Consider the following 13,638-nt stretch of genomic DNA (forward strand, 5'->3'; position numbering starts at 1 on the left):
TTATGAACCCACACACACACACACACACACACACACACACACACACACACACACAGCTTCCCCGGGAGAGCTTCATGGAGAACGTTCCTGGTGTGATAATGAAATGTCCTGGCCTGCTCGGCTCCACTCTTTCTTGCAAAAGAAAAAAAAACACATCTGCTAGACAAGGGTGAAAATGAGAACCCCCCCCCCTCCCCCCCACCCCCTCCTTCCCTCTCAAGTTTGGCAAAAAGCACTCTTTTAATATTCTCCTGCACCGAGGAAAGCTCCAGGATTTCACTAGCTGACAGCGGCGTTACCTGTAATAAAGTGGGCCGGAAGAACTCCGGGCGTAATAACGCTGAGATTTGTTTCCTTGGTTGAATGAAATCAGTGCAGCCAACGTCCAAACGGCCGTCCAGAACCTGAGCTTGGTCCTGTGGCGGAGGAGCACTGTTCTGAGCCGTGCTGCTGGGCCTGGCTGCTCATTCAGGCCGTCCCAGCCTGATTCACAGTGACTCACCAGTTTGGATCAGCACCGCCGCCTTCTCCCTCCGCTTGTAGTTAGCCGAGAATCTATGGCAGCACTGAGGCAGAGCGCTGTCATTGAGTTACATAATCAACAGTGGAGTGTAGACCGTGTGTGTGTGTGTGTGTGTGTGTGTGTGTGTGTGTGTGTGTGTGTAGGTGGGTGTTGTGCCGCGGTGCTGCGCTCCTTCTCGAGCTGTCGATCATGAGGTGCAGCAAGGCCGCTCTGACACAAGGCTGCTGAGGTGGACTTTCAGCAACAATGGAGCTCTACGTGCACGCCGTGTGTGTGTGTGTGTGTGTGTGTGTGCGTGTGTGTGTGTGTGTGTGTTTAAAGGAGAAGGCATCCGTTGTCCAAGGCCGAGGCTACATGAGGGTTTACACACGGAACTGAGCCGGTTTACGGACACGTGGGCTCATATTTACACATCCTGGTCCCTTCGTGCGTGAGCCTGTTTTTGACTTTGCATATTAAAGACTGTCGACTCCCACGAGCCCTCACCTGTTTGTGCGCACGCACGGCCTCTCGTGCCTCCGGCGCCGTTCCTACAGATGTGCAGCGAGTGGAGGGTTTCCGCTGCTCAACGGTGCCATCTGGCTTCGGCGGCGACCGCATCGCAGCCGCCGGGGGCTCGGACCGACTCACACTCACCTCTAGAGCGACCTTGAAGCAGTTTATCAGCTGGTGATGATGCTTTAATAAATGAATCCCAAATATGCTTGAATGATCCATCTCAGATGATCCATATCTGCATCCCTGATGGGAAAAAATATTTCTGTGTCCCACTGTCCTGCTGCTGGTTTAGACCAACCCCCCCCCTTGAAATGACCACAATAAAATGGACGGTTGTGCTGTTTTACTGTGTGTTTGCAGCTCAACTTTAATGTGCACGCATTGAAAAACACTTAAACTCTGTTCTAAGTCTGGACGGTGCGATGAGTCTGGTTTAAGTTTAACCGGTCTGTGGGGGGGTGGGGGGGTTAAATGCAGAGGTGACAGGAGCGTGCACGTGAGGAGCGCCGCGGGTGTGTTTAAACCCAAGGCAGGCGGGGGCGCCGCTGTGGTTCATGGTAACAGCACTCATATGTATGCAGCTTTAAAGGCCCCCCAGGAGCAGCGGGCTGACCTTGTCTCACACTCTGATCTATGTCCTCGTCTTCCCCCGTGTCCTCCTTTCCTCACCCCTTCATCTCCCTCTTACGCCCCCCCCCACGTCTTTTGACTCTTTTCAGTTCTTCTTCTTCTCCTTCGTCCGAACCGACACATTTCTTCTTCTTCTTCTTCTTTCCAAGCCTCTTTTTTTATTTTTTCATTTCCAATCCCTGATCCCCTTAACCCCCCCAACCCCACCCCCCACCCCCACCCCTCCCCTTGTCCTTTTTCCATATCAACAGCCAGCGTGATAAATAATTCATCACAGTGCATTAAAAACATTAGTCGGGTTCTCCCGACTGTCAAAGAGGGAGGAGATGAGAGAGAAGGGGCGAGAACGGCTAACTCAATTTTAAACAAGTGCTAAGGAGAGAGATGTGATTTAATAGAAGTGGGGGGGGGGCTGCCTTTGTGACGTACCCCCCCCCCCGCTCAAAAGTTTGTCCTGTAGCGAATCAAACGCTTGATTAAGACGACGACGAATCGGGGAGGAGGAGAAAATAATGACATTTAGCAAACAGTGATGCCGCAGAGAACCTTGACCTTTCTTTCCTCCCCTCTCATCCCCTGCTTCCTCCCCCCTCCGCCCCCCCCCCCCCCGCCGCTGTGGCAATTGGCATTATTAAAAATTGATTGGCGGCGAGCGTTTAGCAGGGTGGCGAGGCGGAGAGGGAAGGTTTGACAGGCAGGAGCGAAATGAAAGGAGGGTCTCGGCGGACACTCGTCTGAAAGGTCTCTCTGGTGGACTCTAAGCACACGTTTGTGTGTGTGTGTGTGTGTGTGTGTGTGTGTGTGAGGGGACCCAACTTTCTAGATTCTGCTGGAATTGTAATTTGCGCACATTATATTTGTCCGTTTAAAGGACGAATCCGAAGCTCCGACGTCACGGCAACATGGGAACGACGGCAAAACACACACACACGAAACAACACATGTGGTCAAGAGAGACCGAAGTCATTCAGGAAACGGTGACGTGCGTCACCAGAGACGCGTGGTGGACATCAAAGGAGCGCGAGCTCCCCGGGAGAGCGCCCCCTTGTGGCGGAGCTCGGTCTGACACCACATGTGAATGATGATTCCGAACACAACGGACAGGTCGGAGGAGCCGTCCCCAAGGCTGATTTCCCCACGCTCCCTCTCCGCTCTCCTTCGCTCCCTCCGCTCAGCCACCTCTCCAGCCCTCCTCTCTCCTCTTTCATCTCACATCAAATAATGTTTCCAACCCATATTTCAGCAACAGCGATCCCCCATTGGCTATAAGTGCTAGCGCTTTGGAGATTTTTAATACACTTTACCCGCAATTTGGCTGAGTGATTCCCACAAAGTTTTTTTTTTTTCCTTTAGGGCCGGGGTGGCCGACCAGTCAGAGCCAAAGAGCCACATCATACACACGAGCACACATGAACATCACCTCATCCCTTCCTCACACACACACACACACACACACACACACACACAGACCTCTGCTTAGCCAGATTTATTGTAAATGTCACACACCAACATGATAATGACAGAATTTGACCTCTACAGACCACGGTCATTCTCAACAACGAACATTGTGTGTCTCACACACACAAACTCTCAGTTCAACTAAGTCCACAAACAAAAATATAATAATTAAAATATCTTTTTTTACTATGCATGTTGTTTAGTGGGACTTCTGGCATTCCTTGCTTTGAACAATCCTCTTCAAATCTGGCTTGTATTCAGTTCTTTCACATGGGTGTCGGTCAGAACAGATCGATGCTTTGGTTTCACGTGTTTTAGGATAGAAAACACAGACTTGCAGACGTATGTTGACCCAAATATTGACAGGATCTTGACATTGGGGTCCATTTGACATTGGGGTATTTTTCCATTGGCACACTTTTCCAGAACTCAATGGCCCCTTCCCTTAAAGCAGGTTTCACTTGGTCCTCCTCACAAAGATCGATCATCAGCTGCAGCCTCACCTGTGACTAGCGGGGCTTTAAAACAGTGCAGCTCCACATTAAGGGGCAACAGAGGAATTCAATCTGTGGCCTTTTCAGTTGGAGATCACGGAACCGGGTCAAGAAGCTTCCGTGCAGGTTTTCCTGCCATTTTGAAGGCGAACTTGACACTGATTGTTTACTCAAAAGATCTTGTCCCTACTGAGAAACTTTGTATTGAACTCAAGCGAACACGCACATTAAAAAAACACAAACCCAAACTTCGATATGAACGTTAGAGCCGCGGGTTGGCCAGGCCTGCTGTAGGGGGTGGGCGGAGGGGGGGGGCATGCTTTCTTCCTTTCCTTTGCTCTGTGTCTGTCGTTCATCCTGCCTTTGCTTCTCTTTGTCTCTGTGTCACAGATGAACAGACCCATCCAGGTGAAGCCAGCAGACAGTGAGAGCCGGGGAGGTACCGTTTCCTTTCCTTTTCTACTTCCTCCCTCCCTTCCTCCCTCTCTCCCTTCCCTCTTTTGTCCCGGCCCCACAAACACGCTGCCCGTGCACATCAGCCTCACCATTATGTGTCCCACTTGACAGGCCCTGTACCTCGACTCGGGCTGACAGCGCAGCCTGGCCGTGCCCTCCAGTCAGAACACATTATGTTAACAGTGATCTTCCTGGATGGCGCAGACTCCGTTTTCGGGGGCATCATCATATGCAAATCACGGTCACGTGCATGCGCGCATGCACGGAGGGCGCGTGCGTGTCATGCTGCGTCTACAGTAAACTGGTTAGACTTTCACGATGACGCCAACTTTAAGCTATCGGCTGGTCGCCAGTTCAATTCAACTTCATTTGCAAAGTTCTCTCCAAGGGCTTCATAGAAACCCACAGTGGCAGGAAAAACTGCCTTTATCAGGAAGAAACCTTGAACAGGACACATATTTTGTTCGACCTGGAAGAATAACAGTAAGTTATAGCTAGGTTAGCATTAGTTCAACCCAGCGTTACCTCTATATAGCATCAATCCCATAAACTAAATACACTTTAAGGGGGTGAAACCTTGAGCAGAACCTTACCCTGTAAGAGCAGTGGAGTCAGGGAAGAACAGGTGAGGCTTGTTCACTGTCGCCATGACAACCTTTTCATCGCCACCCATCGGTTTGCTCCACTTGTTGTGTGTTTTGTGACGTTTACCTTGTCAAAAGTTTTAATTTTCCATGTGCACCTTAGACACCACAGCACGGTCGCCTAGCAACATTTTATGCACTTACCTTGTGTGCGTTTTCGAGCGGTATTGACAGCCAAGACAGCTCGAAGGGAATTTTCTGTCTAGACATGGAGCGACCTGCTCCTGACATGAATCGATGGACTGTACAGGGAAGATTGATGCAGTTCCACCCCTTTCTGGCTCAAGTCTTTCAAACTTTGCACTTGCATGTAATATAATTGACACCAGGAGGTGTTCTTCAACCCTTCAACCCAACCAGGAACAGAGGAGAGAGGCGTGCGGAACGTTTCATTGGAGGAGATGGCGCGACACCCTGTTCTGTTAGCTTTGGCGGCGCTCTAAGTGTGATTGACGTGAGGGAACTTCAGCACGAGGGCAGTGGGGACATCCACCCCATCCTGTCTTCTTTGGGTTCACCTTTCTCCGTGTCCTCCGTCCACGCCCGTCATTCCAATCATCACATCCATTGTTGCGTTTGTGTCACCGATGATGCTGCGAGACAGCTGTCACATGACTTTAATCTGTCTCACTCAAAGCATGTTAGCATCGTTGCTAGCCGCCCGTCCTCGATCCTTGTTTGGAGCGTTGCAGCTGTGAGAAGAGACTTTATTCCCATGTTGCGTTGAGGCTCCTCTCAACAGTCATCGTGTTACAGCCCTCGCTTTATGTCACGCACCGTGTTATTTACACGTTCGGAAGAGGGGGCTCTGGTTTTCGTCTCATGCATGTGCATTTTTTTCCCTCATGCCTAAAATGGGGAGATTATGAGGCAGATTGATGAGGATCAGCTGCAGGAACAATTTCAAAATCAGTGTGTGCATATGTGTGTGTCCTCCACGCCCGATGTGCTCTCCACTCTTGTAAACACCCCCCCCCCCACACACACACACACACACCCCCAGCACCCCCTCCACAAGTGCAAGGCCAGAGCGCAGATTAGTCTTGTTGACTCGGCAAGGACACCCTGTCAGGCACAGTCGGTGGGGAATGGACCCTAAGCGTGTGCGCGCGCGCACACATTAGCACACACATTAATTTGCAGAGCCCATCAAGGGTCATTAATTTCCCAGCATATACATTCGTTTCCACCAACCTGCGACTGCGTAATGTAAACACAGACAGCCTTGAACAGCACCACTTCAGCTACCGTCGTGCGCTAACACACATCCGTCGTCTACTCCTCTTTAGGATCTCAATCACGCCATTGTGGTGAATAATTAAGTGCCGCTGCCCCCGCCTGGGCATCTGTTTTATTGAAAGCCTTAAATAAATCATATATAGAACGTATGTTTGCTTCACACGCCATGCGAGTTCAAATCAGGGGTTTGAATCTTCAGCCCTTGTTTCCTAATTTGTTAACCTGAAGCTAAAGCTAACGTGTGATTAGCAACATTCCTTTATTCCAAACATGGCCAATTGAAACGCATGTTTTGGTTTTGTGCCTCCAGCAGCGGCTTTAAGTTCACGCTGTGCGGGGCTGTAAAACTCCTCGTTAAAAGGCGGTTAAAGTAACAGCCCGACGCCGGCGCCGAGTCTAAAGACGTCGACATCACAGATAAGAGGTTCAGCGTCTGCCGCGCCACCGAAATACGACGAGCAGCCAGGAGAGCTCGGCTCTTCCTTTCAGCGTTATACTTTTGAGTGTGTATTTCTGCTCCTCTGACCGTGACCCGTTTCGCTTCCTTTCAGAAGACAGAAAGCTCTTTGTCGGCATGCTCAACAAGCAGCAGTCAGAAGACGACGTGCGGCGCCTCTTCGAGTCTTTCGGCTGCATTGAGGAATGCACCATCCTCCGAGGCCCCGACGGCAACAGCAAAGGTGAGCTCGGAGCCGCGAGCTGCTCCATAGAAACCGCCCGGCCTTTGCAAAGTCGCGCGACTTTGCAAAAGTTCTCCCGAACTCCGTGAGCGGCGAGCGGGCCGGTTCCCCAACCATCGGAGCGGGGGGTTGCGTAAGACTACTGTAGAATCCGGAACGTTCCGGAGCGAGTGTCAATAAAGCGCCGCCCTCTGGGAGGGGAGATATAAAGCTGCGACTCTTGACAGATGAACCCCATTAACCTCATGAGTCGACCCAACAAAGTAAACCTCCTTGTTAAGCACCGGGCTTCATGTAGCGCCCGGGAAAAAGAAAAGTCCTTCCCGGAATGTTGCCAGAGTGCGACACAAGTTCACCGCACGAAGTTCATCAGCGAGCTTAGCGGCCAATCAATGAGGGCCGATAATAACTAAGCCTGATGATTCCAGCCGGCTTGATCACTCCGCTCCTCCTCTGAAGTTCCATTAGCAGGGCCGGCGAGCGGGCGGCGGCTCGATAATTACCGCCAACCTGATCACTCAAATTCACCGACGCCGCCCGTCAATAGTCAGCCGTGGCGTTGACGCCCGTCAGAGGGGCCCCGGCGCTGTAAACGGTGTCAGGGTGGCGTCTTATTGATCCCTGATCCACACTGATGGCCAGAGAGAAGCTGAAGCTGTCGCGCTCCGATGCTGTTTAATGCAAACTTCTCTCCCTTGTTCCCAACCCCCCCATCCCCCCCCCCCCCTCCCTCTTTAGGCTGTGCGTTTGTTAAATTCTCCTCTCACGCCGAAGCACAGGCAGCCATCAGCGCGCTACACGGCAGCCAGACGATGCCCGTAAGTGCACGCTGCCTTTTATTAACCCCAGTCTGGAGACGGATCCTCTGCTCTGATCCAATCTGGACATGAGGGGGGGCCCGAGCCGATCCGCGTGCACTAACGTGCGCCTCCTGGTGGGTTTTTTTTTGTGTGGGTGCACAGGGCGCCTCATCCAGCCTGGTGGTGAAGTTCGCCGACACAGATAAGGAGCGCACCATCCGCCGCATGCAGCAGATGGCGGGTCAGATGGGCATCTTCAACCCCATGGCCCTGCAGTTCGGAGCCTACGGAGCCTACGCGCAGGCACGTGCACGCTGGTGTTGTGTTTGCATCCCATCGTATTTGTTCAATAAAGCATGAAGTTTTCCAAGGAGCAGGCGAAACACCTGCGGCCGTCTTGAATTATGAACGCTGCTTTTCTTTGAACGCTCCGAGTCGGAAAAAGACGCTTTCTAGATGTTTGCTAACGACACTCACGCGGAGGCGTCGGAGGCGCTCGTAACCGCTGCGTCTGCGCGCAGGTGCAGCAGCAGGCGGCGCTGATGGCGTCCGTGGGCCAGGGAGGCTACCTCAGCCCCATGGCCGCCTTCGCCGCGGCTCAGATGCAGCACATGGCCACCATCAACGGGCTCCCGGGCGCACCGCTGACCCCGACGTCAGGTAAGGATCGACGCTGACGCGGAGAGTTTGGTGCTTCCAGTAGAGCAGAAGAAGAGTTAAGAATGTGTTTAAGGTCCCAGAATGGAGGCTAAGTTAGCATCAGCGGCCACGCAAGCGCCAGGTTCACTGGCGATGGTGTCAGAGGCTTTGCTGCAACAAGAAATCAAGCCTGACATTTAATGTCTTCACTGGCCCACCAGACACCCCCCCCCCCACACACACACCACACACACACACACACACACCCACACACACACCACCTGTTTTTGACAGGGCGAAATCACGACTGTCTGCTTCTGTCTCTGCCCGTCCGTCCCCTGGATGCAGGTGGCAGCACTCCCCCAGGCATCAGCGCCCCCACGGTGACCAGCATCCCCTCCCCCATTAGTGTAAATGGTTTTACTGGCATGCCACCCCCGCAGGCAAACGGGCAGCCCCCAGCAGAGGCCGTCTTCACCAACGGGATCCACCATTACCCCGGTAAGCCTGAAAACACACACACACACACACACACACACACACACCACACACACACACCACACACACACACACACACCACACACACACACACACACACACCACACACACACACACACACGCTCCAGCCCTCAGAGATACAGAAAAGATATTCAGCCTGTTTTATAAATACTCTGTTGTGCCGGTTCACCAAAATAAACTCGGCGGTGGAACGCGTGCACGCCGCCGGCTGCAGGCGGGAGTAGCCTTGAAGCAGTTTCAGGAGGCCGAGTTTAGATGAGCGTAGACACAGGCGGCATGTCGTGGGGGGGTGGGGGGGTGGGGGGGGTGTTCGGTGCTTATGGGCCGCCGGAGCCTGACAACGTGCGTGTTTGATGAGGCGTAGCTGCTACCTCATTGGTTTTTGTGCACCGAGAGGTTCTCCCTCTTTTTTCTTCATCACTTATTTATACGCTGTTGTTGTTGTTGTTGTTTTTTGTTGTCTCCACAGTGTTGCAGGAGGTGGTTTTTAGAGAGGAGTCAGAGAAAAACGGCTTGGGCGTGGCCCCCAGGAGCTGTTTTGGGGTTCAGGGTGGCTGCTTCCTCTCCTCTCTCTCTGAAGGTGAGAATCCCTTCCATCCTCACATCCCAGCCCAAACAGGAGCGTGTGTGTGTGTGTGTGTGTGTGTGTGTGTGTGTGTGTGTGTGTGTGTGTGTGTGTGTACAGATGGCTCCTTACACATCCAGCCTCTGTGCTAATTATGTGCGGAACGCTGTCGTTTACTTTCCATGTCATTTTTAGCCCATAGCTGCATCTCATACGTGTCTAATGGCAGCAACACATGCGGCCGGCGCCGCCTGTGCATATTTTAATGCCTCTATTCCATATCTTAATATAGACGGCTGCCTCCGACGTCGGCTTCACGGCCTTTTTACACATTTGTTGGAATATTGACATTCACCGTCCGGCCACGGTTTGATAAAATGTGTTTGCTTTTCTCGCTCCTGGTCAGTCGCTGTTTTCAATAGCCGCGTTTGAAAAAGCGCTTCGGGGTGGGCACAAATTAAAAAGTCCAACATGGGAGATGGTGAAAATTGCGCAGCGACGTCGACACCTGAGGCTCCAGCCGTGTAACCTCTGTGCTCTCCTTCCCCTGTCCGCTCCTCTCTTCATCACCTCTAATTCCTCTCTTCCTCCCCCTCACACTTATATATTACTCACCTCTTTCTGTGCCCTCTGCTCCATCTATATTCTCCCTCTGTATCTCTCTCTTCATCATCTCTCTCCCCTCACACACACACACACACACACCTCTTCCATCCATGCTCTCCTCCACCCCTGCCCCCCCCCCCCCTTCTGACTTCGATGGTGGAGCAGCTCAAAGTCCCACTGCAGCCGATCCTCTCCACCAGGCTTACACAGGAGTCCAGCAGTACGCAGGTCTGTACGTCACTCTCACAACAGCCCAGTGTGTGTGTGTGTGTGTGTGTGTGTGTGTGTGTGTGTGTGTGTGTGTGTGTGTGTGACAGAGAGGGAGAAATATTCCTTTGTTTGAATTTGAATTTTGATCATGTTCCATCAAGTGTATCAGTCTGAATACATCACTCTGTTGTGTGTGTGTGTGTGTGTGTGTGTGTGTGTGTGTGTGTGTGTGTGTGTGTGTGTGTGTGTGTGCATGCAACACCCTCGTCTGTTATCTGATCGATTGCTCGCTGTGTCCCTGCATATATCACATTTTCTGTACGTGTGTGTGTGTGAGAGTTTCTGTGGGCGCTCCAGCCACGACTGTTATCTGATCTGCGCTCTGTGTGTGTGTGTGTGTGTGTGTGTGTGTGTGTGTGTGCGTGTGTGTGTGTGTTTACGTGTCTCAGCAGCCTACCCCGCTGCTTACGGCCAGATCAGCCAAGCCTTCCCCCACCCTCCACCCATCATTCCACAGCAGCAGCGAGAAGGTAAAGCACAGCACGCCGCCACTCCTTAAACATGCAGGACGCATCAGTTTAGCATCGCAGTAGTGCTGCAACACATTATACACCCATTTTTCAATCATCTCTTCACCTTTTGCATGTTAATATAAAGCAGAATACGCAAGAATTCCAACGCAGCCATGAGTGTATGAGGGAGGACTGGTTTAACTTAAATATATTTATTTATATTTAGTCCACACTGAAGCGAGTTGAGCCAAGGTTTCGGGGTGTCTGGATGTGATTTGCTGGCTGTCAGAGAACTAAATCGGCCATCATCACCATCCTTGTTTCATCAACTTGATGTTCTCCAGCACACCAGTGAGCGGAGCTTTACTGCCCCCTTGTGGCGTCCTCCCGCAGCTCTGGCGCCCCGGGGGGGGGGGGGTGTGCTGCTGTTGAAGCGTCAGGAGTAGTTTCAACTGAGGGGTGTCTGAAATGATGAATGATGGCGTGAAGCTTCGTTTACCTCTGCGGCTGTCAGATTTACCTTCAACCAGCGATGCCGTGGGGAGATAAAACGCTCTTTGCTTGGATTTATTCATGGGAACTGAATGAGAGCGATATGAATAGGCGATGTTTGTGTACATTCTGGAGAGATTTCACACATTGAGATGAACAAATGTGAACAACTTTCGTCCCCTGCAGAAGCAGAAATGGCAGATTGCAGAACATTGCGGCGCGTTAACGTGCGCTGAATCCTTCCCTGCACTGCTCAACCCCTTCTTCTCTCTCCCCGTCCTCTCTTTCCCTCCTCCGTCTGTCCGTCTGTCTGTCTCTGTGCAGGACCAGAGGGCTGCAACCTGTTCATCTACCACCTCCCTCAGGAGTTTGGGGATGGAGAGCTGATGCAGATGTTCCTGCCTTTCGGTAATGTCATCTCCTCCAAAGTGTTTGTGGATCGAGCGACAAACCAAAGTAAATGCTTTGGTGGGTAAAAATGACCAAACCGAAAGAATATTGGTTATTTCTTCTCTTTTTTTCTAACTAATCACCTTCTCTACTGCAGTCCTCCCCCCCCTCCCCCCCACCGCAACAGAGACAATCAGATATTATCACCCCGAAGCTCCTGGTTGCTATTAAGAACAACAAAGTTGTGATTTTGAATCTGTATTTCCATGAAAATGTTCATGTTATTTGTGGTTATTAAACAAAGTCCAACTCAGGCCAGACGTTCCTCGTCTTTCTTCCCCTCGGTGGGCAGTTTCCAGTTATTCCAATTGTTCCACAGCTACCTGATGGATGGCATCCCAGAAAAACAACGCGTCTCCCCGTTTCGCTTTGACTGACGCGCTACCTCGCTCCTCTAAATTGAGCCTTCATTTTTCATGAGGAACGCTGCCTGCTGGCAGCAGGAAGAGCGCGGGGACGGGGAAGCTAACATGGAAGCAATTTAAAAGCAGATGGTGTCATTTTTCTGGGGATGTTACACTTTGTTTTGTATATTTTCTTTGTTAATAAGTTGGGGAAGCAGAAGTTGTCTATTTCCTGTTTATGGGCGTTGTGTTACAGTTGCCTTATTGTTGCTAATTGCCACCCGTGTCGTATCCGTGTGGCTGTTAATGGCAGCGTTATAAGTATGCTAATCGCACCTCTCCACCACACCGAGGTGATCTTCATTATCCATTCTTCCTGAATTATCCCCGCTCTCCTCTAACGGCATGCCTCCTGTCCTCCCCCCTACAGGATTTGTGAGCTTCGACAACCCGGGCAGCGCCCAGGCTGCCATCCAATCAATGAACGGCTTCCAGATCGGCATGAAGAGACTCAAAGTGCAGCTGAAGAGGCCGAAGGACGCCAACCGCCCCTACTAGCCCCGGCCGGCCGCCGCCACTCCGGCAGCCGGGGCAGCCGTCGCACAGCAGGAGAGACAGGTGGGGCAAGAATGCGTTGACGCAGAGCAATTCACCCAGTAACTTTGAGAAAAGATGCTGAGAAAAGAGGCGAGGGGTCTCAGACCTCTTGGGTTAGTGCTACTCTGCATTTCCAGGATATCCTCCCGTAGGATCCCGACTGACACGAATAAAAATAAAGCCTTTGTCATGATCAGCGCTACAAAGATGCACCCAGCTCTCCGCTCGCTCACGTGCCCCTTCCTCCCTTTGACCCTCTCTGCTACCCTGCAGGTAAAAGATAATTGGCAAACGATTCTGCGCGTCGTGCTCGGACGGAATTGCTTCCACGGGAGAAGCATTTATTACCCCTCGGGCGGGCAGTTGTGCCGCTCCTCTTTAGTCTCCTCCCCTCCTGCGCATGATGGAGTTTAGGGTGGCGGTGACTTCATTGGAGGCCAGCTCACCGACTACCTGAACCGTACCGGACCGTGTCCCGAGGCAGGAGGAGCGGCGCCATCTGGTGTCAACGTGTCGATATACCAGAACATTGTCTACATGTGACTAAAGAGAGCAGCTCTTTGTTGGTCGACAGTTAATTTACTGACCGATTTGAACAAACCTGCAGCAGCAAAGAGAGATTTATTACGCTGATGACGCCCTGTTGTTCGTGCTCGATGTGACGTGTTTCTACAGCAGCCCTGGAGGGACAAACAGTCTCCTGCTTGCACTTTAATGTTTGTCGGCAAAACTGGTGCAAAAATTTTGCATTTCCATGTAATTTCCTCCATTAAAAAACAACCCCCCACAGAGGAAATATTAGTGGAGTTAATCTTGGAATAAATGCGTTTGGTTTTATTCCCGCAGCCGTCGTAGATTCTCAGGAGTTTAGACAGAAATCAATTCAAACTATTTCTCTTCACACCATTAGATGAGGCTAAAACTTACAGGCTCGACCTTTAGCGCCTCATATGTCCTGGTTAAAGTCCCTGTCGTTACCACATGACACATAAAAAAGCACGAATAAAAGCCAAATTAATATGGATTAGACATAATAAATGCAGGAAAACAACCAAAACATCGTGATAATTGTGTGAGTGGCGTCTATCATGACAACACACACCTCAAATTAAAGACTAGTCTGAAAAATGCTAACTAGGCTGTGTGGAAAATAAGAAAAACCTGTAACAACTTTGGGCATTTCTATGTAATTATTGATATTTTGAAGCTATGCCAGAAACGTGGCTCATGTTTGCCCCGTGTGTCCCCGCCAAAGTTAATATCTACAACATCTGAAGGTGGA

General features: G+C 51.2%; 1 protein-coding gene across 4 annotated transcripts in view; it reads left to right on the forward strand.

The window, feature by feature from the left end:
* The window catches only part of celf4 (CUGBP, Elav-like family member 4), a 58,001-nt gene that overhangs the window by 40,113 nt on the left and 4,250 nt on the right, over positions 1-13,638 (forward strand). Inside the window, exons 3-13 of one of the 4 annotated variants that reach the window (XM_057030563.1) lie at positions 3,994-4,042; positions 6,494-6,622; positions 7,361-7,440; positions 7,585-7,725; positions 7,944-8,082; positions 8,410-8,562; positions 9,050-9,160; positions 9,917-9,979; positions 10,411-10,491; positions 11,290-11,373; positions 12,190-12,377. In XM_057030563.1, the coding sequence (XP_056886543.1) occupies positions 3,994-4,042; positions 6,494-6,622; positions 7,361-7,440; positions 7,585-7,725; positions 7,944-8,082; positions 8,410-8,562; positions 9,050-9,160; positions 9,917-9,979; positions 10,411-10,491; positions 11,290-11,373; positions 12,190-12,317 (1,158 nt within the window). In that variant the 3' untranslated portion in view covers positions 12,318-12,377. Of the gene's footprint in view, positions 1-3,993; positions 4,043-6,493; positions 6,623-7,360; positions 7,441-7,584; positions 7,726-7,943; positions 8,083-8,409; positions 8,563-9,049; positions 9,161-9,916; positions 9,980-10,410; positions 10,492-11,289; positions 11,434-11,512; positions 11,670-12,189; positions 12,378-13,638 lie in introns of those variants that run through there. The other 3 variants (XM_057030562.1, XM_057030560.1, XM_057030561.1) reach the window with 3 other exon arrangements.

This window comes from Takifugu flavidus, chromosome 4 (assembly GCF_003711565.1).
Source record: "Takifugu flavidus isolate HTHZ2018 chromosome 4, ASM371156v2, whole genome shotgun sequence".
Lineage (NCBI taxonomy): Eukaryota > Metazoa > Chordata > Actinopteri > Tetraodontiformes > Tetraodontidae > Takifugu > Takifugu flavidus.